Source organism: Clupea harengus, chromosome 3, assembly GCF_900700415.2.
Source record: "Clupea harengus chromosome 3, Ch_v2.0.2, whole genome shotgun sequence".
NCBI classification, from domain to species: Eukaryota; Metazoa; Chordata; class Actinopteri; order Clupeiformes; family Clupeidae; genus Clupea; species Clupea harengus.
The window spans coordinates 5,924,107-5,946,606 of NC_045154.1; the positions used below are offsets into that span (position 1 = coordinate 5,924,107).

At 50.3% G+C, this 22,500-nt stretch overlaps 1 protein-coding gene across 3 annotated transcripts in view; it reads right to left on the minus strand.

The window, feature by feature from the left end:
* The window catches only part of bcar1 (BCAR1 scaffold protein, Cas family member), an 83,270-nt gene that overhangs the window by 24,660 nt on the left and 36,110 nt on the right, over positions 1–22,500 (minus strand). The window contains exons 1-2 of one of the 3 annotated variants that reach the window (XM_042707496.1): positions 17,211–18,110; positions 7,051–7,770 (exon numbers count right to left, since the gene is read on the minus strand). In XM_042707496.1, the coding sequence (XP_042563430.1) occupies positions 7,051–7,770; positions 17,211–17,222 (732 nt within the window). In that variant the 5' untranslated portion in view covers positions 17,223–18,110. Of the gene's footprint in view, positions 1–7,050; positions 7,771–17,210; positions 18,111–22,500 lie in introns of those variants that run through there. The other 2 variants (XM_012832413.3, XM_031564375.2) reach the window with 2 other exon arrangements.

Here is a 22,500-nt window from a genome sequence, read left to right on the forward strand (position 1 = left end):
AGACTGATAGCAGGGCAGATAAAAGGGAACAAAATAAGTGATAGAAAAAGAAAAGGAAAGATGACAACGAGAGAGAGAGAGAAAGAGAGAGGGAGTGACCTCTTTCTGCTGCCTCTGATTTACTGCAGCTGATAGCTGCGCTGCCCAGCCAGCCCAAGCAGGCTCCTCCTGAGCGAGGACGTCTGGATCCCTGCGATGAATCCCGGAGCCTGGGCATCCGGAGCCGAGGTGCTTTCTCCGATGATCAATGACCCTTTCAGCCTGACAGCCGCGCGTGTGTGTGTGTGTGTGTGTGTGTGTGCGCGGGGCTGCCTGCAGGGTGGCAGCCAGATGGGCACACTCAGCATGGCGGCCTACTGGTCGCTGGCACCGACCCAGAGCCACTTCACTGACTGCTCCGGCTGCCTCGCATGTGAAGCACATGTTCTACCAAAACCACCCCCCCCCCCCCCCCCGCCCGAAAAAAACACTTCTATGCCACCCATAAGAGGGGAGGCCGGATGCCACGTGAGAGTAAAACAAAAAAGCTAATAAGCATCCAATGAGACCAGCTGTGTGCCATCAAGGGAGCGTGGTTCGTGTGCCTGGAAACAGTGAAAGCAGAACTCACAGCAGCAGCAGGCAGAGGATTTTGTCCCTCCCATCCCATCATGCTCAGAGTTACAACAACGTCACTACAATGTCTACGCAACATTCATGTGACATTCCTCCAACACTCGGTGAAATGCAAGCCTCTCAGAACGTCACAACGTTGACGCAACATCCTTGCAACAATTCACTGATGTTCCTCCAGTATCTCTGTAGCGTTCTGTGGTTCCACGGCCTCGCAGTGTCCCTGTTACGTCTCTGGAGCAGCGCGGAGCCGGAAAAGCCCGGGGCATGCTGGGAAACGAGTGGCTCGTATAAGTAGCGTGGGGCACGCCACTGCCCGTTCCAGCGTGCGCGGCGATGTGGAGCGAAATGAATGGAGCCTTTTTAGACAGGCACACAATGCAGCACAGCAATTAGGCCCCGAGATAGTCTAGGCTCTTCTCTGTTAGAGCTGAGCGCCCCAGCAGACACAGAAACCCCAGAGGACCGCAGAGCCCAAAGACACACTCTCTAGCAGAGCAGCACAGGACTTTTCATTAAGACATGTTATGCCTCCCGATAAAGACACAGAGAGAGAGAGAGAGAGAGAGAGAGAGAGATACAAAGACAGTGAGTGAGGGAGAGGGAGAAAGAGAGAGTAAAAGAGAGAGAGAAAAAAAATATAGAGAGAGAGAGACAGACTGATCACAAAAAGGGAAATGGGGTGAAAATGCACAAATGGGATTTAAAAGGCGGGAGTGACAATGTGAGGGTCTGTGGGAAGAAACAATGAACTTGGCGAGTCAAAGTGTTCTCCCCTCATCGTGCCTGTGCGTGCCGCAGGGCTGGGAGCAAAGGGAGGGACCAGGCCTGAGGGAGAGAGCGCTTCGGAGTACGTAGGGTGGAGTAATGGAGGATACGAGAGGAGAGGAGAGGAGAGGAGAGGAGAGGAGAAGAGAGAGAGGAGAAGAGCACTGAGGAATGCTGTGGGAAGAGCAGCAGATATGTAGATTACAGGCTCTGGGGGGAGTAGCCACAGAAGCCACACAGCCTGCTGGGCCTCAGATCTACACTCCCTGAGAAAGTCAGAGCAGAGCAGTGCACTGGCTGCCTATGTGCCTCAAAAGCTTCCACAGCGTGTTTGGAATGGCTGTCACCAACACACTGATATGCTGCGCATCCACACACACTCACTCACACACACACAGACACACACACAAACTGACACTCTTGCAGACACACAACCACACCCTCATATCACACACACACACACACACACACACACACACACATACACACAGAAAGGCATGCATGCATGATGTGACTGCTGTGAGGAGATGAAGCCTTACTGATACTATGGTGAGGCTAGGAGGCATCACTGGCTGTGGCAGCAATAAAGTTTTCACTGTGTCTCTGTGTGTGTGTGTGTCTGTGTGTGTGTGTGTGTGTGTGTGTGTGTGTGTGTCTGTGTGTGTGTGTGTGTATTTAAAGGGGGGGGGGGGCAGTAAGATACAACTTTTGTATTCCTCCCTTTACTGTCTTTCAGTTCCTGTGCACTGTCCCCCCCCACACACCCCACACACTCACCTACCGCCTCACCCATCACCCCTCAACACCAAACAAACCTGCCTGTTCCCGCAGATAAGCTTCCCCCAAGCCCCAAGCCCCAAGCCCCAGCCTCTCCCCTCCGCACCCTTTCCTCCTCTCCTCTCCTCTCCTCTCCTCCCCCCCATACCTCCTCTGCCAGCTCAGCTGAGTGTCTGGCCAGCATCTTCAAAGACTCCAGAGATTACACATTTACTTTCAGGGCAGGGAGTGTGGCGACAGCAGCAGAGGAAGAGAAGAAGAAGAAGGAGAAGAAAAAGCAGAAGAAGAAGAAGAAGAAGAAGGTGTGTGTGTGTGTGTGTGTGTGTGTGTGTGTGTGTGTGTGTGTGTGTGTATGTGTGTGTGAAAAGAAACCAGTGAAAGAAAGACCCTCTGGAGGAACCTCAGCCCAAACCCAACCCTACCCCTCACCCCTCCTCCCTTAGATCCCCTATCAGCACCCTTGGCCCCTCACACACCTGAGAGCGCGGCATTAGTGGCTGCGGGTGATAAGGCAGGCTTAGATCTGCCCGGCTCCGGTCCCGGGGAAGGTGTGTGTGTGTGTGTGTGTGTAGGGGGAGGGGGGGCTAACAGGGTTCAAACAGGCCGCTCCTGGGTGCACTGCAGCATGCTGTACACTTCCAGTCATGGGTTCACAGCAGCAGTCATCGACACAGAGATAGGAACTCCAGGCTGAGAAAGTAGCATTTAGTGGTAACTATAGTAGGCTTTTAGTGTCACTGAGACCGTGCTAATGAACTTTCTAATATTTTAGCTAATGAGTGATCCATAAGTGAGCACATAACTACTGAGTAAAATCAGGTGATGAGGTGCACCAGAGGAGCAAACATGCAGTTTGCAATTCTCAAGAGTTTTGTTTTCCACCACTACTCTTACAGTAAAATGTGGGGCTTTACCAACGACTTTTGACTCATCTAAGAAAGATGCTTAGCTCTTTTTGCATATCCACCAAGGTGTTTCCCTCAACAGGTCAAAGTGCGACTGAAACTGCTGGATAAACAGTGAGAGGTTAATGCTTAAGCTGGGGTTCAGTCCTATCAGACCCACGCTGGCGGGAAATAGCCATTAACACCCCCAGACAAGGGTCACATCCTATGCTAATGGACATGCTAATGAAATGGGCATTCAAGGCTGACTCAAAGGTCTCTAGTTTTGAATACACTAAAACACACATTACCACACACACACACACACACACACACACACACACACACACACACACACACACACACACACACACACACACACACACACAGTCACATTTGGTTGATTGGGACTCTTTGTCACAGTTCAGGGGGATTGTTGTATGTTGTAAGACATACGTTCTTGTTTCTCCTACTGACGCACTGACCAAGGCGTCTTGAGCAGAGGGAAGCCATGGTGAATCTATTCTGTTAGTTTTGTTTGTTGTTTGTTCCCCCTCCTGAAAGTGGCGATCTGTTGCCATGGTTTTAGCGAGAGGCAGGCTCTGTGCTTTGGGTGGCTGGCTGGAATACCAATGCAGTCTAAACAGATTAAGCCACGGACACAAAAACACTCATTTGGCCACAGCAAAATGAGCCCCGGAATCCTGAGAGAGACAGAGAGAGAAAGAGAGAGAGAAGGAGGGATGAGACTGAGGAGGGAGAAAGAGAAGAGAAAGTGACTGAATTGGAGGGAGGGTGTAATGGAGAAAAAGAGAGGCCACAGCGCTGAGACGAGAGAAAGAGAGAAGGAGGGAGAAATGGACCCAGTGACGAGAAGAGACAAGAAGAGAGCAAGACTTGGAGGGCTGGAAGAATGGGAGAATTAAAGAATTAGAGAGGGGGGCGCAAAACAGCATTCCACCCCCGCTCGGAGGCGTGTGGCGGGGCTTTGAGTGGCGCGTGCCACCGCACCCTCCTAAACCATCCCCTTTCATGTGAGCCCTGTCACAGTTGTTCCAGCTGCTGCCTCCCTTGGACCCAGCCGCAGTCAGCCCCCTGCGCTCCTCTCGGCTGCCCCAGAACGGCCACTCGGCCCTGGTCACAGCTGACGGGGATCAGAGCCCCCCACCACCCCCACCCCCTGTGTCCCTTCAAAGGCGCCAGCATGCAGGGGGGCCTCGCCGTACCAGGGTGCTGTTGTCACAGGCCCTTTCACTGCTGCGTCCAACTGCTGCCCATCCATCTGGGATTTGTCTGTGTGTGTGTGTGTGTGTGTGTGTGTGTGTGTGTGTGTGTGTCACTGACGCAGCCGACTACAGCTCATCCATCTAACAGAGGAGTGGAGCATAAGACGACTCTGTGGGGATCTGTGTGTGTGCGCGCATGCGTGTGTGTGTGTGTGAGAGAGTGTGTATGGGTGGGATGATATTTTTGCTACTGTAGCGGTATTACGTGTTAGTACTCCCAATCCTGCATTTGTGCTGCATGCATATGAATGAGCTCTTAAGGCTGGCTTTTCCCTGGTATGGGGCTAAAAAAGGCTGAGGGAATTTTCAGCTTTTCCATAAGAATGCCTGTGATGTGTTGTGTGTTTGTGTGTGTGTGTGTGTGTGTGTGTGTACACGTGTGGTGTGTGTGTGTGTTGTGTCTGTCATCTCTTCTCTCAACAGGAACTCCTTATCTCATGAGAGACTGGTAGAGGAGAAACCTTTCTGTGTGTGTGTGTGTGTGTGTGTGTGTGTGTGTGTGTGTGTGTGTGTGTGTGGCTGTGTATATGTGTAAGTGTGTATGTGTGTGCGAATGTGTATCATGCATGGGCACAAGGACAGCTGATAACAACAGAGGACATTACGTGGAAAATACAAAGAAACCACCTCTGTGGCCTGAGTAGCGCTGAATGACAGTGTGCCTTCGCTCAAAGAGCCAGAACACGGCGCAGTCCTGCCTACAGGGACGCACTCCGGCTCTGCCACTAATCCTGAACCCAGAGGGTCCTGATGAACAGCTACAGTCGCATTGAATAACAATAATTCATATGCCTTCAATTATTCTCTCTCTGTGAATAGGCAGGGAATCATGAGGAATGTGTGAGATATCTGGAGAATCTGACGGTGTAGTGTCTCTGCACCTTCTGGAGCCGTTGGGTCCAGGGGCCTGGACCTGGGAGTGACCTCCAGTCAAATGTATCAACACAGGAACGGGCGTGATCGTGAGACTGCCGTGAGACTGCGCGAGATAGCTTTAATGATCCCTCTTCAACCCAGCCCTGACCTTGTGCTCACTCGCTAGACCCTGTCAAGACCTCTTCGTCTTTCTAGCTCTCTTTTTCCACTGTCAGAGGTGTTTCTGTGTTTTCTTCAGTCTTATCCATGCCAGCAAAGGCAGATAAGTCTATTTGTTTTCCATTAGTCAATGACTATCTGAGCGCGAATGGTGACCTTCCATCCTCTATCCATCTCTCACTGAAAAGGTGGAAGGGGGATGGTGAGAGCTGGGAGGGCCAGACCTTTTGCAGGACACAGGGTCACTGTGTGTGTGTGTGTGTGTGTGTGTGTGTGTGTGTGTGTGTGTGTGTGTGTGTGTGTGTGGAGGAGGTATTGGGAGACTGTAGATGCCCCCCCCCCTGCGGTTTCACTGTCTGCTGTTACGACCTGTACGTCTCCGTTCCATCTTGTCTTGTACTCACCAACTTGCTAGCGACCTTTTGTGACCTCAGAACAATCTCAACCCTTCCTGAAACATTCTAGAGCCTGCTCTCCATTTGCCCCCCAGTGACACTGACTGACTGAGGTGGAGAGACAGGGACACACTCTAAGGAGAATGGCAGTGGTGAGTACTCAGCTGGTAAGGGCCTGTGTGTGTGTGTGTGTGTGTGTGTTTGTGTGTATTTTTCTCTTTTGCGTGCCACTAAGTGAACACGTGTGCGTGTTGGGGGGGGGGGGTCACAGCTGTACCTCTCTGCCCCCCCTAACCTGCCCCCATCATCACACTTCATTTGCCCCTGCCACTGCTCCAACTCCTGCATATGGCAGAGCGAGCTAAGCCTGGCCCCCGGCTCCCCAGTCTCTCCCAGAGGGAGGGGGGGAGGGGGGTGTGGGGTGAAGAGGACCCTGCCTGGCGCCTGGTGCCTGAATGCACTAACCTGGACCTGGCGGCCCACAGCAGCAGTCTCCGCCACAGCAGAAACGCTGACTCAACACCCCCCCCCCACACACACACACACACACACACACAACACAGAAAACCCTGACCCCCCACCCCCACTCCCACCCCCACCCCAGCCCTGCTGCACTCTGCGGGAGGCGCAGCTGAATTATTTATGTCAAAGCGCAGCATGTCTCTCCACCTCTCTATCCTGCTCGCGCTCGGTGCCTGTCTATTATTCCAGCTCCGTGGCTGCTGGCTTGTTTACAGTGACAGTCTCCGCACTCTCTCCCTCTCTGTTTCGCTCGTGTAAACACATCTACGTTCCGCACTTTTCACGGTTTGCCTTTTTTCCTCACGTTGCTGCCGTTTTAACCGTGACGGCAACACCTCGAGTTGTATTGCTCCATCGGACCCCCAAAGAGGTGTCAATAGAATCACAGAGTAGCTGAGCAGGAAATGTATCCGCAGAGTTTGGGTGAGTTGTACTTTTCTTAGTCACGGCCTCACGCAGAGAGAAGGAGCTGAATGAATGCACTGGAAATATGTCAGCAGGCCAGGCTATTTTCAACGGTGACACACCAGCAGAAGCATAAACATGAAGGAGACTGCAGTTGTGTGAGTCTGACCGTCTATGTTTGGGTCCTTGTGCACATGTGTGTGTCTGTTGGTGTATCTGAGTGGCTGTATGCGTGTTACATCCTGTGACTTTGCTCATCACTCCACAACTGTGTGTGTGTGTGTGTGTGTGTGTGTGTGTGTGTGTGTGTGTGGGGGGGGTTGTAAGTGTAGGCACACATTTTGAACTGGCTGGATCGACTCTTACCTTCCCCATGGGTTTGGAGGGGTCCCAGGTCCTATTCTCTAGTGAGGGGGGGATCTGGTAGATGTCCTGAGTCTGGTTCATAGAGGGGGGCACCTGGTAAATGTCCTGCCCTATCCCCGGCCCCCCGGCTGAGGGGGGCACCTGGTAGATATCCTGCGCCAGCGCGCCCATGGACGGGGGCACCTGGTAGATGTCCTTGCCTGGGTACCGCGGAGGGGCACCCTGTTTCTGGGCGAGGGCGGGGGCCTTGGGTGGGCCCGGCGGGGCCTGGGGGCCCGTGGGCACCTGGTAGACGCTGGAGAGGGGGGGCTTGCCGTGGTTGGGAGGGAGCATGTAGATGCTGTCTGCGTTGGCAGGGGTGCCGGGGGAGGGGGAGGAGTAGGCGGGGTGCATGGGGATGTACTGAGAGCCTGGTGGGGGCTTGGCGTACGCCTGGGAGGGCAGGCTGAGCTGGTTGGGCCCCCCTGGGCCAGCCTGCGACGTAGGCATCGCCTGCTGCTGCTGCTGAGCCTGCAGCTGCTGCTGTTTGTCGTACATGCCCACCAGGATCTTGAGCCGGTTGCCGGGGACGATGCCCTGGCGCCCGTGTAGGGAGCAGAGCCACCATCCATCCAGGCCCTGCGTGTCGCGCTCTAGAACTGTCATGATGTCCCCCTTCCGGAAGGACAGCTCGTCTGGAGACTCCGCCACATTGTCGTAGAGGGCCTTGGCTAGAACATTCTGGAAAGGAGAACAAGAGAGGGAAATCATTAACATGAAGCTCTTCATACATCCAGGCACACATGACTCACCCATCTGTCTGGGGAAAGGTCAGTGAAGAACAGGTCGTCAATATGAAGTGCAGCCAGCATACACACACACACACACACACACACACACACACACACACACGCACACATACAGTGTCCTCCTCACAAATCGAAGGCAGACTGGGCATGTTTGGTTTTGGTGGCAGCCTGGTGATGTAATGCTAACAACCGCTGCTGAACCCTGAGCTGAGCTGTGTGGCAGGCTTGTGTCAGGGTGGGCTGGCTGACACCGACCCTCCAGGCCTGACAGGGGACTGTAAAAATACCCAGAAGCCACTGGCCCACACATCACGCTACATGGGCTCCATCTGTCCTGAGCAAACAGGGACGCCCACAAGCGCAGGTTCTCTTTGACGCAAGAGCAAATATTTGCTCTCCCCCTCCTCCCAGGCCTCACTTCCCTCTCTTCTCTTCTCTTTCTCCCTCTCTTCTCTTTCTCCCTCACTTCTCTGTCCCCCTCTCTCTCTCTCCCCTGCCATAAGAGAGGCTGGCGCTGGGCCAGTTCCCATTGGCCTGGCCCCTCTGAGTACCCCTTAATGAAGTGCACTCACCCTGAGCCACTCGATCACACTGTGTCTGCTCCAGCATGAATGGCCTCTTCTCCTGTCATCTCATCACATTCCCTGACTTGGTTAGGAGACTAAGACTAGGAGAAAATTAGTGTCAATGATGCTTTAGTCAGTTTTAGACTTCTTACTCTTTCTCTCTCTCTCTCTTTCTGTCTCTCAGTGGCTCTCTTTCCCAAACCACCCGTTGAGTGTTTGACTATCTTCTCGACCCCTTTGGCTCCTCTCCAAGTGGAGCAGTGTGATGGGGTGGAACAGGGGCTTAGGCCTCCCATCTCTGACCCGTAGAGATCTCTCTCAGCATGATGCCGCCCCTCTACCTTGCCCCCTGCCCCCTGCCCCACGCCTGGGTACAGATGGGCGATCGCTGGGCTGTGGAGCTGAGTATCAGGCTGGCAGAGAGAGTAAGTGCCTGGGGTTTGCCCTGTGAAAGCTGCTGGAGATGGGACTGGCTCACAGTGGGATCATTAGCCTACATTCAGCCGGGACAGATTGGTATCACAACCCACGCTCACTGCCCTGCTCATATACGGCCTTTCAGACTATACACAGGTACACACTCACTCTCTCTCTGTCACACACACTCAAACACACACTCAAACACACACACTCAAACACACACACTCAAACACACACACACACATACACACACACACACACACACACACACCAAAACGTCCGTACCTAAAATACTCTCCCACAGGAGGCTGATGGTGTCTGCCATATTTGTTGGAAGCGTTTGGTCAATTTCACACTCACACACAAAAACCAGAGCTCAGGCATTTAAGAGCACGGGCCATTTGCTCTCTCACACACAGCGCTCCATTATTTATACTCGCCAGCTCTCTGCCAGTCTTCAAGCTCAAAAACAAGAGTGTCTATGTAACGCCAGACAGCAGTCCCAGTACCACAGCTCTAAAGCCGTGTGTGTGTGTGTGTGTGTGTGTGTGTGTGTGTGTGTGTGTGAGCTCAGCCAAGCCGATGAGACTGAGTTCATCCCTGCCTGTGTGTTTTTTAAGGGTCTGAGAGCAGCAGCTACATGATGAATGCAGTGTTTGTACGGAGGAATAGAGAGAAGCGAGAGAGAGGGAGAGAGAGAGAAAGAAAGAAAGAAAGAAAGAAAGAGAGAGGGAGGCCTCGGTAGCTTAAAGAATGCTGTGCTTGTGTGGACGGAGGGACAGTCATCCAGTTGTATGCATGTGTGTGTGTGTGTTTCTGCGAGGCCTAAAGAGGCTTGTGCTTTACACGGTTCTGCACAATAGCGCCTGAGAGGCTGGACGGCTGCTATCAGCTGTCTGCGATGTCACCACAGAGGCTCAGAAAACACACACATACTCACACACACGCACTCACACATACGCATGCACACACACACGCACGCACACGCACGCACGCACGTGCACACACACACACACACACACACACACACACACACACACACACACACACACGCATGCACATGCACACACACACACACACACACAAAAACAGATATAGAAACGTGAAGTATGAAAAGAAAAGGGACTATGAGCCGAATAGACTTTTTTACTTCTGTGGTTTCATCCACAGAGATCATTATACAGGCTATGGATATGCACATGTCTCACTCACACACAGGTTAAGAAAATAATGTAAATCACTCGCTTCTGATGTCATATGGTATTTCCTGCTCTATGTTCTTTTGTCTTTTTCTCTTGTAATGGCATTTCCTGCTTGTCAGAATGTATGAGGGGGCCTGGTGACATCAGAAAGGCTAAGAAGTGAACTTTGCCTTCTAGAGCAGAAAGTAGCCCAATCTTCTCTTTGCCCAGTTCTCTGTCCCTCCCTCCCTCTCCCTTTCTCACTCCCACACAATCCACTCTTTCTCACCCTCTCTCTCTCTCTCTCTCTCTCTTGTCCCAGTACTCAGAAACAGGAAGTGTGTGTGGAGTGATTCACATGCAATTTGGATTGGGAGTGAGTCAATGGCTTGACGACTGTGATTATAATCTCTCTTATGCAAAGGAGCGGCCAATCTCCAGCGCACTCACAGATTCTGAGAGAACTAGATGGCTCAGTGTTAAGGAGGATTTCAGCTCTCTCTCTCTCTCTCCCATAAACAAGTCTGAAGTTATATGTGTTATTATCTGTAAACATAATTTTTGGGGGGATTGCAAGTAGACTATGTTTCAAATATATTGCACCACACCACTTAGCCCTGACAGACAACTGCTTTAGTTTAGACTCAAGTCAGATGGTGAAATTACACATTAAAACACAACTGCTAAATGCTGGCATACAGCAGAGCTTTCTACGGCAGAGCACCGGGCCGTCACCGTGGCAATCAACCCTTGCACTCCCTGAGCCGAGAGCAGACGGGGTCGGACTCCAAATTGTATTATCTCACGCGAGAAGAAAGGGAGGAGAGAATAAAGCAAGGGCACAGAGAGAAAGAGAAAGAGAGAGAGAGAGAGAGAGAAAGAGAAGCAAGGAGAGGAGAGGGGGGAAGAAAGGGAAATTCATCATCGCAGGACTAAAAGTTCATCCATTTGCATTTAAAAGGGTCACGGGCATGAGAGGGGCTTAGGAGGCCACGAGGAGCGAACTCAAACCCAGAGAAAAAAATAGGGAAGATATGAAGAGACAGAGAGAGAGTGAGTGAGATCAGTGGGAGGGGGGGGGGGGGGGAGAGGGAAAAGTGGGGTTTCCACAGGATGGGGTGAGAGGAAGAGAGGGATGCAGGGGAGCTGGGAGAGGGAAGGAAAGGGCTGTGGTGTTCATTCAGACAGGAGCACTGAGCAGGAAGTAATGTGGCAGCTGGTGGAGCGAGCCCTGCGCAGACAGGTCAATGGACGGGAAGACACGCAGCGGCGTGTGTGTGTGTGTGTGTGTGTGTGTGTGTGTGTGTGTGTGTGTCTGAGGACATGAGTGAGAGCGTGTGGATGTAAGTGTAAGTATGTGTGTGTGTGTGAGTGTGAGTGTGTGTGTGTGTGTGTGCATATGTGTATGTGTAAGGGTTTATGCATGTGTGTGTGTGTGCCATGGGGAGTGTTGGTGAAATGGCTTTTGATCTCTACCTTTATGTGAATGCACTGGACAAACACTACCAAAGCTTTAGGGTGTGCATGTGTGTGTGTGTGTGTGTGTGTGTGTGTGTGTGTGTGCTTTGTGTGTGTATTCGACCCAAGGCCAGAAGGGTGGGGGCCTGCACAACTCTTTTTTTTTCTCTCCGCAGCCACAAAAGGCAGGGAGGTGGCAATAAGTCATTTCAGGGGCAGACTATGTTGTTTTATGTCTCAACCATTGTAGTTTTCCTCCCTCCCTCTTTGTTCTCTCCTCCTCCGCCGCGGCCACTCTTTGGTGCACACACTCCCACCGGCTCCACCGTCAAAAGTTTTTATGAGTTCAAAACAGATGGACACCACAGCGAAGGCAGACACTGTTACTGAAATCACACGAAACCACCTGAGTTTGTGCAAACAAAATGGCCTCCGCTCAAAAGGTAAATATTTTTGTCCATCTTAGTGTTGCTTAGACTTGAATGGAGTACGTTGTGTCTCTTCCTCAGGCTTAGGAAGGGAGTGCATATCACCTGCTATCAGGCCACTACACAACACATTAATAATGAGAGCACAGTTCGTACAAGGAAAGTTCCAGAAAGTTCAATTTTGTGCTGAGGCGATAAAAGTTGCAACGTTTTCCCAAGAAAGAAGACAAAAAACTTTCCATAAACTTTTTTTTTTCTGGCAGTCTTTGTAAATAGGCTACAGAACATCCATTCTCTCAAGGTCACCAAAGTAAAACAGAAAGATGCACCACAGAACTTTTTGTGTCCATTTGTAGACAGAAGAGAAATAAATAAAACCGTTTGGAGCATTTTTGTCCGTGGTCCACAGCGTGACTGCAGTAGCTGTTTCTCTGCGGTGACTAATTGGGCTTAACGGGACCCGTGTGCAGTAAGTGCAGCGGAGCAGACGGTCTATCAGACAGTGAGATCAGTTGGAACTGTCATCGTGCAGACGGTAACGGGAGTGACCGGGATTGGCGAGCCGACGTGACTCAGCCCAGCCGGGGCTCGTGTTGTTTTGAACTTAATCAGTGGAGTGAGTCTGTGCTGAGACGCATTCCAACACACACACACACACACACACACACACACACAAACTCTGACAAGCTTTGATTAACACACTCCATACAGGGAGTTTCTGTAAAAGCTTAAGACCAACTCTGTGTAGAACCCATGACAAAAACTTGAGGCAAACCCCAAACCAGAGTGTTCCACCAAAACAAGACTATGGTGGACACACAGACTAACCTGGATAACATCACGACACCGAGACCACAACTGATCTGAGGAGATCCCACATCTACGTTGGAATCTACGGCAGTGTTTTTGTGTGCAGAGACTGCACTACCCCCAGGGCCTGATTTTTCACCATACCATCGTCAACATGTGTGGAAGCGAGACCAGCCCAGCAAGACGAAACATGCACATCCAACGCAGATACAGAACACAGAGAGAGGGGAGCAGACGGGGAGAGGGGGAGCAGGAGAGAGTGACTATATGCTGGCCTCTTCTGAAGCAGCTCGGCTACTTATAGAAATCTAATTTGGGAATCCTTGAATGGTGGAGTGGGTTCATCTTTGTGTGTCTGGTGAGGGGAAAGAAAAGGTTTGTGTGGAATAATGAGAGAGAGAGGGAGGGAAAGAGAGAGAGTAAGAGAGAGAGAGGGAGAGAGAGAGAGAGAGAGAGCGAGAGAGAAAAACACTCCCTTTGGCATTCCCTTTTCAAGTCCAGACCCATCTCCCATTTGCTGGGCTGTCAGCGTCCCACTTACCGTGACATTCCACAGCCTGTCTGCACCTCTCTAGTTACCTTACATTCCACAGGTGGCTCAACACCACCCCATTTACAACCCACTGTACAACACACACCACCTACACCTCACACACACTCGGCCAGACCCACTCCCATGCTATCACAAGACACGCAACCTGCTCTTCACACACTCCACCAGAACTACTCCCATTCAAGCGTCTTCAAAAACACACTACCATAGGCAAACATACACACATATACACAGACACAACAGAACATTCCAGAGGAGTCACTAGGCATACACTAGCTGCACAATACTGGTTAATCATCAATCACTGAATGATATTCCTGCCAATCGCAACATAGAATTACTGTTGGCGGATAGAGTGACTCATCACAAAAGCAGATAAACAAACAGCACACTTAAAAGCCTGCTGCTTGCCCATCCTTTTTCCTGCCGTACGATGTTGCGACACCGCCAGGGCAAAACAAAAAAACATCTCCGTTCTTGTAGCTACAGGCTACAACAAGGCACTGGAGCGCTGCCATTTTCTACTGGGCTCACTGGTGGAGAGGAGTGCCAAAGAAAGCACGTCATGAAAACGTGCCCAGCGTGTCTCCAGTCAGGTTTATACAACACAGGGTCACCTCTACTGAGACGATAAGGACTTGGTAACAGATAACAAAGCAGCGCTCGGGGTTCAGACAACCGCTTGCACTTGCATACCAAGAACTCCTTCTCCTCATGTCCCTCGGAGAAAACAAGCCCACATCACTGCAAAACCATGCACAGAATCCTCCCCCTGGCCCAGTCACATATCCAAAAATTACAGCCTGCGATAGGCCTATGGGCTCTCTCTTCCAGAATGGTTTGCAACGTCATTGTGACCTCAGACCAAAATTCCAGTGGTCCGACATGAATGACGAGGCCAGAAATTGGAGAAGGGACCCGAAGGTTTCTGCCTGTCTGGAAAAAACGACGGGGGAGCAAACATACAGTACAGGGAACATAGAGTTCTCAGAGGGAACGAGAGGGCCTCGGATTGTGGTGACAGGGCAAAATGAGGTGCGACTGGAAATCGCGAGGCTACATTTGTCTTACAAATACCCCCCAAAACGAGCTCATCCCGCTTCACAGCGTTACTCAGGGACAGGCGATGCCAGAGGTAGCGGCTGGCTCTGCGTGCGGATGCGGCCCGGATCTCGCCCAGCGCCGCACCAGAGTCGGCCACCCTCTATTAGGACTGGAGCTGGAGCAGCTAATCCCAACCTCCACCTTCCTCCGACTCCCTCCGTTGGGCCACCCCCGCCCCTGTGATTTTGTCGACATCAAAAGCAGCTGCGCTAATACGACCGGACAGAAATGACTGCCTATCACCTCATGCTAACCCGCCGAGCGGCAGAGCAGGCGTGTGACCGTAGCCGAGCCGCGCTCTGATCTCCTCCCTTATCTGCCAAAGCCTCCGTCTCAATCTCTGAGTCTATCCCCGCCTCAGATTGGCACAATTATCCCCCACAATAGGCAGGTGCCTCAGGGAAAGAGGAGAGGAGAGGAGAGAGAGAGACAGAGAGAGAGAGAGAGAGAGAGAGAGAGAGAGAGAGAGAGAGAGTGCGGTCTGACAGCAGCAGCAGTGGCAGAAACTCATGCCCCAAGGCTGTGGGCTTTGCTGGGGAGATTGCGCTGGTGTTGCTTGGTGTCTGGAGGTGCTTCAGGCTGGATGGCTGCTCCACTATGTTTAAGGGATTAGGAGTGATAGCAGCGAAGCCACATGTGCTAAAAAAATAAAACAGCAACTGCAGTCTAGCGGATTTGGGGAGGGGAGAGTGTGACATTACTCAAGGTTCAGCAGTTCTAAAAACACCACCAGAACTCAGTCGACCGCAGAGAAGACTTGCACGTCATGTCACAGGTCATACTTACATGCTTAAACATAGCAACACGTATGGCAAAATGGTTATTATGTGCATGAGCTACATTACAGTGCTTAAGCTGCTGGGCTGGCTGTCTGTGCAGCTTAACATGACTTCTCCTACTGTGTAACTGAGTAAGGCTATGCTCATATTACGGCTAATTCAACATCTTAAGTTAGTGTGCGCATTGGTGACACACTCACACGCGTAATACCTGTGTCATGAGGGACCCACCCTGTTAACCTGCTATTTGCCCAGTCCTGACTCACCCTGTGTATCGCCTCTCCACAAGTCCATGACCCTTTAACCCTCCTTCCCATCTCTAATCTCTCCCAGCGAAGGACTGCTGGGCTGGGCTGCGCTGCGCTGTGCGTGCTGTCAGACCCCCCAGTGGGCACCGTGCGAAGGCTGCTGGAGGAATTCCCCTCCCAGCAGCTCTATCTGGGGCTGGTGAGTCAGGGATGAGTCAGGGGGTTCACGCTGGGGGGCCAGAGGACCTCGGGATACTCGGCCCAATCCAGCTCCTCTCTATCTTTCTCTCATGGCCTGGGCTGAGCCTGGGCTCTCTCTGCGCCCCTCTTGGAGGACCCCCTCACAGTCACGGCAGCGTGAGCCACCATTGTTTACTTTAGCGCGTGAATCACGGCGGGCCCTAAAAACAGCACAGGCAGACTGGAGGCCACTGAGAGCTCTCAGCGGTGGCTAATTATCGGACATATCCACAGACGATTTCAAGAGATGACTGCAGAGGTTGTGGTCATTTATAGACTTGCAAATGTTTGAATTTTTTTTTTGGATCATCACAGACTGAGTGCTTTGACTAAAATTGTAATTTAAAACAGCAACTTCAAATGCACAACAATTCAGTCTGAGAAGCCTAAAGCTCCCAGGCATTCATAATCAAATAACTGTTACCACTGCCTAAATGAGTCAAAATCAAGAGAGAGAGAGAAAGAGAAAGCAAAAAAACAACTCTAAACACAGAGTTGTGTGTGGGTTGTTTTGTTGATTGGGTAATTGCCGGCCTGTCCCAATACGCACCCCAGCAGTTGAGGGGAATATCCCAGCTCGCTCCGGGGGGTCTGCTGTCCACTGTCAGGCGGAAATACAGCACAGCTCGCAACATTTAAATACCAAAGGCCCTACACAGGGCTACGAGCTGACAACATGCCAGCACACTCAGACAATGGCAACGAGCGGAGCATGCTGGTTGCTAGAGCTCTGAGCAGCTTTTTCAGTCTACCTCTCTCTTTCTCTCTCTCCCTCTCTCTCTCTCTCTGTCCTTTTCCCCCTCTGTCTTTCTTTCTGCCTCTCTCTTGCAGTCTTCCTCTCTATTTCTTTCTTTCTTTCTCTCTCTCTCTCTCTGCTCCCACCATAAAACCTTAATCTTTCAACTTTCTCCTGACTCAGCAGAGGCAGCACAGCGCCGCAGCTCCACGTCTTTCTCTCTCTCTCTCTCTCTCTCTCTCTCTCTCTCTCTCTCTCTCTCTACACTCATCCTGTTCCAAACGCTGTCGCGCTTTTCACTCAGTCTCGACAAAAAGCCTGAGACTCTTTATGGTCTCAGACAAAAAAAAGAAAGGCACTGAAAAAATACACATCAAAAGCCACCTCACACAGCAGGTCTAGCACAGAGAGGGGGAGAGAGAGAGAGAGAAAGAGAGGGAGAGCAAGAGAGAGAGAGAGAGAGAGAGAGAGAGAGAGAGAGAGGGTGAGGGAGAGAGAATACACTCCTGTGCTCTTCATTTCATTACTGTTTTTACCTCTAAATATGTTGGGCCTGACACAGCACAAGAAGGTCTTTCATTCAGATATAAAAGCATGCAAAACACACAAACACACACACAAACAAAAAAGCACGTCAAACTCTGGCTGTCTCACACACAAAAGGTTGAAAGGAGAAGAAACACACAGTTAATGTTAACCCTGGTTTGTTTCCTTCACCCCTTTTCTTCTCTCTGTCCAGTAACTCTCACAGCTGAAGCATTTAGCGAACTGACCGTTCTCACAGCAATGAGAACAGCAAACACACACACACACACACACACACACACACACACACAGTCACTCACTCACCAGATAATTCATTTTTGGCCCCCTTCTGAGAGTTGCTGTGACTCCAGACGAGAGTTAACGGCCCGTTATCTAGCCAAGGAAAAAGTCCCTGAAACCGGCCACCTCGAGTTAAAGTTCCCTGTTGTCTCACCCGCCAGAAGGAAAAAAAAGAAACGAATCGGGCAGATCCTAACACATTCTCCAGCTCCGTGATCTCAGAGGGCAAGAATGAGAGTATCCCATACACTTCTCTCTCTCTCCCTCTCTCTCTCTCTCTCTCTCCGTACGTCTGTCCTAAGCTCTTTCTCCGACTCCCTTTCTCCCTCCCCTCCTCAGTCTCCATAGCCAAAGGGAGAGAGGGAGGGAGGGAAGAATGCACAGTAACCCGACACCCTCCTAGTTCCTGCTCAATCCGGACATTCCCACTCTGAGACGCTGATTGGCTGAAGGAGCTCTTCTTATGCTAATGAGCGCTGGCCTCTCTCTCGCCCCTGCCTGAGAGGAATGTTTAGTGTGCCTCTGTTCGGACCTCAGGGACACACACACACACAAACTCACACTCATTTTTGCTATTTCTTTTCTCTCCTTGTACCTAACACACTTACACACCTCCCCCCATCCACTTCTACTCTTCTTTGAGACATGCAGATTCTTCGTCTCTTCTCTCTCTCTCTCTGTCTGCTTGTAGTGAGACTTATTTTCCACCTAACAGAGCCTCTGTTTCTTTGCTTTGTGGCTCCCATAACCAATGGAAATGACTAAATCAACATAGTGCTTACTATACTATACTTCTGAGGAAATGAAGAGAGACCTATACGACACATGCATGTATGTTTACACTGAGGGAATGTAGGTATAGAGTAGAAAAGCATTAACACAGAAGCAAAAACTCCATTTTGGGGGCTTAAATAAATGTAAGAAACCAAACGGCACCCAATTGCTGTGTCAATGTGTGGACGTGTGGGGTATGAAGCTGCTTTGGCTGTAGACATGAAAGCCCCATTCATATGATGATCACAGTGTCTGATCCTCACACCCTCATGCCTAAACCCTGGCAGTGACATCACACTCTTAGTTTTTCGCACAGCAGTGACACGGTCAAGAGGTCAAATTAGGGTCCAGCTCTGTGATCAATACCCTTACTCACACACACACAACCACGCATGCACATACAAACACACACACACACACACACACACATACACAACCACAGGCTTGGAGGAAGAACTTGATCATGAAACACTCCCTCACCACAAAAACGAGTTACCACACAACCAAACACAAAAGGCCAAAATGCTCCTTTATGTTTGTCTCTGCCTACAGCTGGTTCAGACCTAAGAGGCTGGTGACCCCACTGCTGGAAGGAATGTGTGAGGTAGACAGCCCAGACACGTACTCTTCTCACACCCTAAGGGGTTCACCGTCCCATGAGCCCCCGCTCCTGGGGTCGGAGGTTAGATGACTGAGGTAGCAGGCGGCACTGTCGGGCATGAGGTGCACAAGTTCACTCAGAGGGAGGGCCAGAATTAAGAGAGCACGGCTGGTGTCACATCAAAAAGCTTCCCCCCACCCTGATTTAATGCGCCTTGGGAATTTGTGAGCTCTTATCTTGACACTGTGGCTGTCTTTTCAGGTTGGGTGGCGGTGGCGGGGTGCTGTGCCTGGTCTCCATGGAGACTGAGCTGCTCATCCACTCACGCCATGACGCACTTTCAAAAGATGGATTCCAGTGGTTCCATGAGTCTCAGACATCAACAAACACACACACACACACACACACACACACACACACAAACACACACACACACACACAAACAGACCAGTACAGATACTAATGCGTGCACACAGACATAAGCACACACACTCAGACACGCAAATCAAATTATTCTGTCTCTGCGCTGTCTCAGGGGAACACTGAGACTGTCACACACACTCTCTCGCAGTGAGATCACAGCTGTCAATTACACTGTAGGGCTGGTGTCACCATGGAGATTATTCTATCGCGTCAGGCACCATTTCAATTAGCGCCCCCTCCCGCTCATCAGCTAATGAACTCCCCCACACCCCACTCCCCACACCCCACACCCCACTCCCCACCCCCGACAAAGGCAGGCAAAGCGGGAGGGAGGAGGTGCTGAGGGAGAGACACTGATCCTAACTGACACGCGCATCAGGGCTGAACCAAGCATCTACTACAGCAATATGCCTTCCAAACTCCCCTCACACACTGCTGGTCCAAACACCCCTCACACACTGATGGTCCAAACACCCTCACACACTGCTGGTCCAAACACCCTCACACACTGGACATTTCAAATTCCAGCTTCCTTTGGAATGCATGTGGGCCAGATAGGTCATCAGAACCACACCTGATCAGCGCCAAAGAAATCTGCTATGTGGGTCCCCCAGTGTAAGTCTTTGTGAGTGAGAGAGGGACAAAACCACTGGACCCTGCCTCTCAGCCTTGCTGTGTGCACTCACAGATACTCATGAGGGGCTGTGCCATGCTGTCCTGCTGTCTGGGGTGAGTGGGTCCGTGTGGGGCTGACGCTGGACTCTGGGCGAGACACTGGTTTTATTGTGCGAGCGGCATTGGCAGAGGTCCTGGTCCAGTGGCGCGTGCATTCTTTCACACCTACACACTGCCCGGCCCGTTACTGGCTCTGGAGTACTGTGCCCCCCCTCCCACACACACACACACACACACACACACACACACACACTCACACACACACACACACACATTCACACACACACACACACACACACACACACACACACACACACACACACACACTCACACACACACACACACACACACACACACACACACACACACACACACACACACACACACACACACACACCACCCACTCATGGTCGGACCAGCTCGGCCACCTTCGTCATGGACACATTCAGCACATGCCTGACAACACCAGCTCCCCTCTCCCCTCGCCGGCCCACTCTGCAGAACAGGCCCGGCTTTGAGGACAACAGATGTGGGTCACGTCAAGTGCGAATATGGAAATCCCATTTCCTTCTGAATTGAGGTTAGGACGTGTCTTTTTTCCCTCCCTCTTTCTTCTCTCTGCTTTTTTTTTCTTTTCACTGTCGGTCAGAAGTCATTTAGCGCTGAAACACACGTCTAGGAGGATTTCGTTCTTTGGCCTTCGCACAGATCACATTGAATTGAGGCCTGCAAACTCCTGCGGGCCCCAGATGTCATGCGACATTTTGAGAGGTCAACAGAAGCCCGGTAGCAGTCTCAGAAAGGATGGGATGCTTTATTTAAAATAATAATAATAACACAACAATATGTGGGCGACCGTCATTTAAATCATCGTCACACACAGTCTCTTAGACAGCTGAGGGGCAAACAACTTACCCAAAAAGTCTCCCCAAAACAAGGCAGTAATATACAACTTTCACTATGTAAAAGGATGATTTTAGCACCCTGTCTCCCAGGGAGGAAAAGCTATTTTGACAAACTCAATATTGTCAGTCTGTGTCCGGAATCTACACATGATGCAACAATGAAAAAATGCACAACTACTTTTTTATGGTGGGTGGGTGCAGAGATGGGCAGTATTTCAATTACTTGTATTTGAAATACATATTTCAACTGCTTTGAGTATTTTGTAATTTGTATTTGATAGGGACGATAAAAAATGTAACGTAATTTGTAACAAAATACTTTAGAGTACCGTAATTTCCGGACTATTGAGCGCACCTGAATATAAGCCTCACGCACTGAATTTTTAAAAAATAATTATTTTTAACATAAATAAGCCGCACATGTCTATAAGCCGCAGGTGCCTACCGCAACATTGAAACAAATTAACTTTACACAGGCTAAAATGAATATCAAAACTAATACAATAGTTAGTTTTGCCAGTTAGATAAGTGCACTGTTGCTTTAAGAGCGCACAGTCGCAAGAGTCAATCAGAAGCTAGAACGTTAGATTGAAGACAGACGCTAGTTTGAAACCAGTGAGCTAAAGAACTTGAAGACTGGATTTGTATTGTTGTAAACTTTTATTTTATTTTCTAAAGTGTTTTGAGTTGTGTTCTGTCTACGCTGGTAGACTGTGGTTATTTTGACATTAGTTAAGTTATTGAGAGATACTGAGAAATCGCGTGGAGCTAAGCATCCATGCGGCTGCATCCATGCTAGCATCCTAGCTCCACAAAGCCACCGTAAACACAAAGCCACCGTATACAGTCACAGGTATCATAATCCATAAATTAGCCGCATCGTTGTTTAAGCCGCGAGGTTCAAAGCGTGGGAAAAAAGTAGCGGCTTATAGTCCGGAAAATACGGTAGAGTAATTTTGTATTTAAAATACTCAAAATACTTTCTCCATAGTTAAGGCAGAAGGAGATTTTTTTTCTGTCGGATTGTACCACTAGACCGTCTGATCTGCCTCTGAATGTCATTGTCGAATCAGGCAACAGTCAGGCAAAAATGACCCCACCCTTTTTTGGGGCGAAATGGAAATCGCCCCAGATCTCTCTCATTGAGTCTCATGTTAAATTCATTTTTTTCACAAAACAGGGCTGTGTTCGAAAACTTAGATAGCTGTCTTGATCCTTGTCAATTTATCGCCGACTTAAAGGAGTTTCTTTCAAAGAGCGAATCGAGTTGTAGCCATCTTGACAGAATGTGGCCGTGGCTATTACCGCACACTTTACGAAGTACACTGCAATACAGTGCGTAGTGCACACTAAGCGCTTACATCTGTAGTGCGTTCTGTCGCTGATTAGTGTTGTCTCAAATGGAACACTGAGAGACGCAAATGTGCAAGCCTTTTACCCATAAATCTGTGCTCCAGCTTCCTCCGGCCAACTGGAAATTTTAAACAAATTTGGCGGACCAAACTCCGCTGACAGGCGTGTTATGTATGTAAATGTACATCTTTTGGCGTTTTCTCGCTTAGATTTTTTTTTAAAGTTACCGAGAAATAGACACTGTACTATCAGATAACACAGTTGTTGTGACCAGCAATAATGGTTGAGGTGATTTGCGAAGCGTCAGTCAGCCAACTTTCCAAACTGAAAAGCTGCCGAAAGGGCTACTCCTCTTCCGCTACGTAGCCAAGATGGCGCCCGTTTAGGGCGAGTAGTGTCCATCGTTTCACACTGCATTTTTTGACCGTTTGCAGTGCGCCATCCGGGTACTTTCAGTGCCCTGAATTCTGCTGGTTCTGTCAGTGTGAACGCCCTAAGCACTGAAAGTCAGTGTTTAAAGTGTGCAAGTGCGCGGTAATAGACACGGCCTGTGAGTTGATCAAAGCCGTATGACGTCCTTATA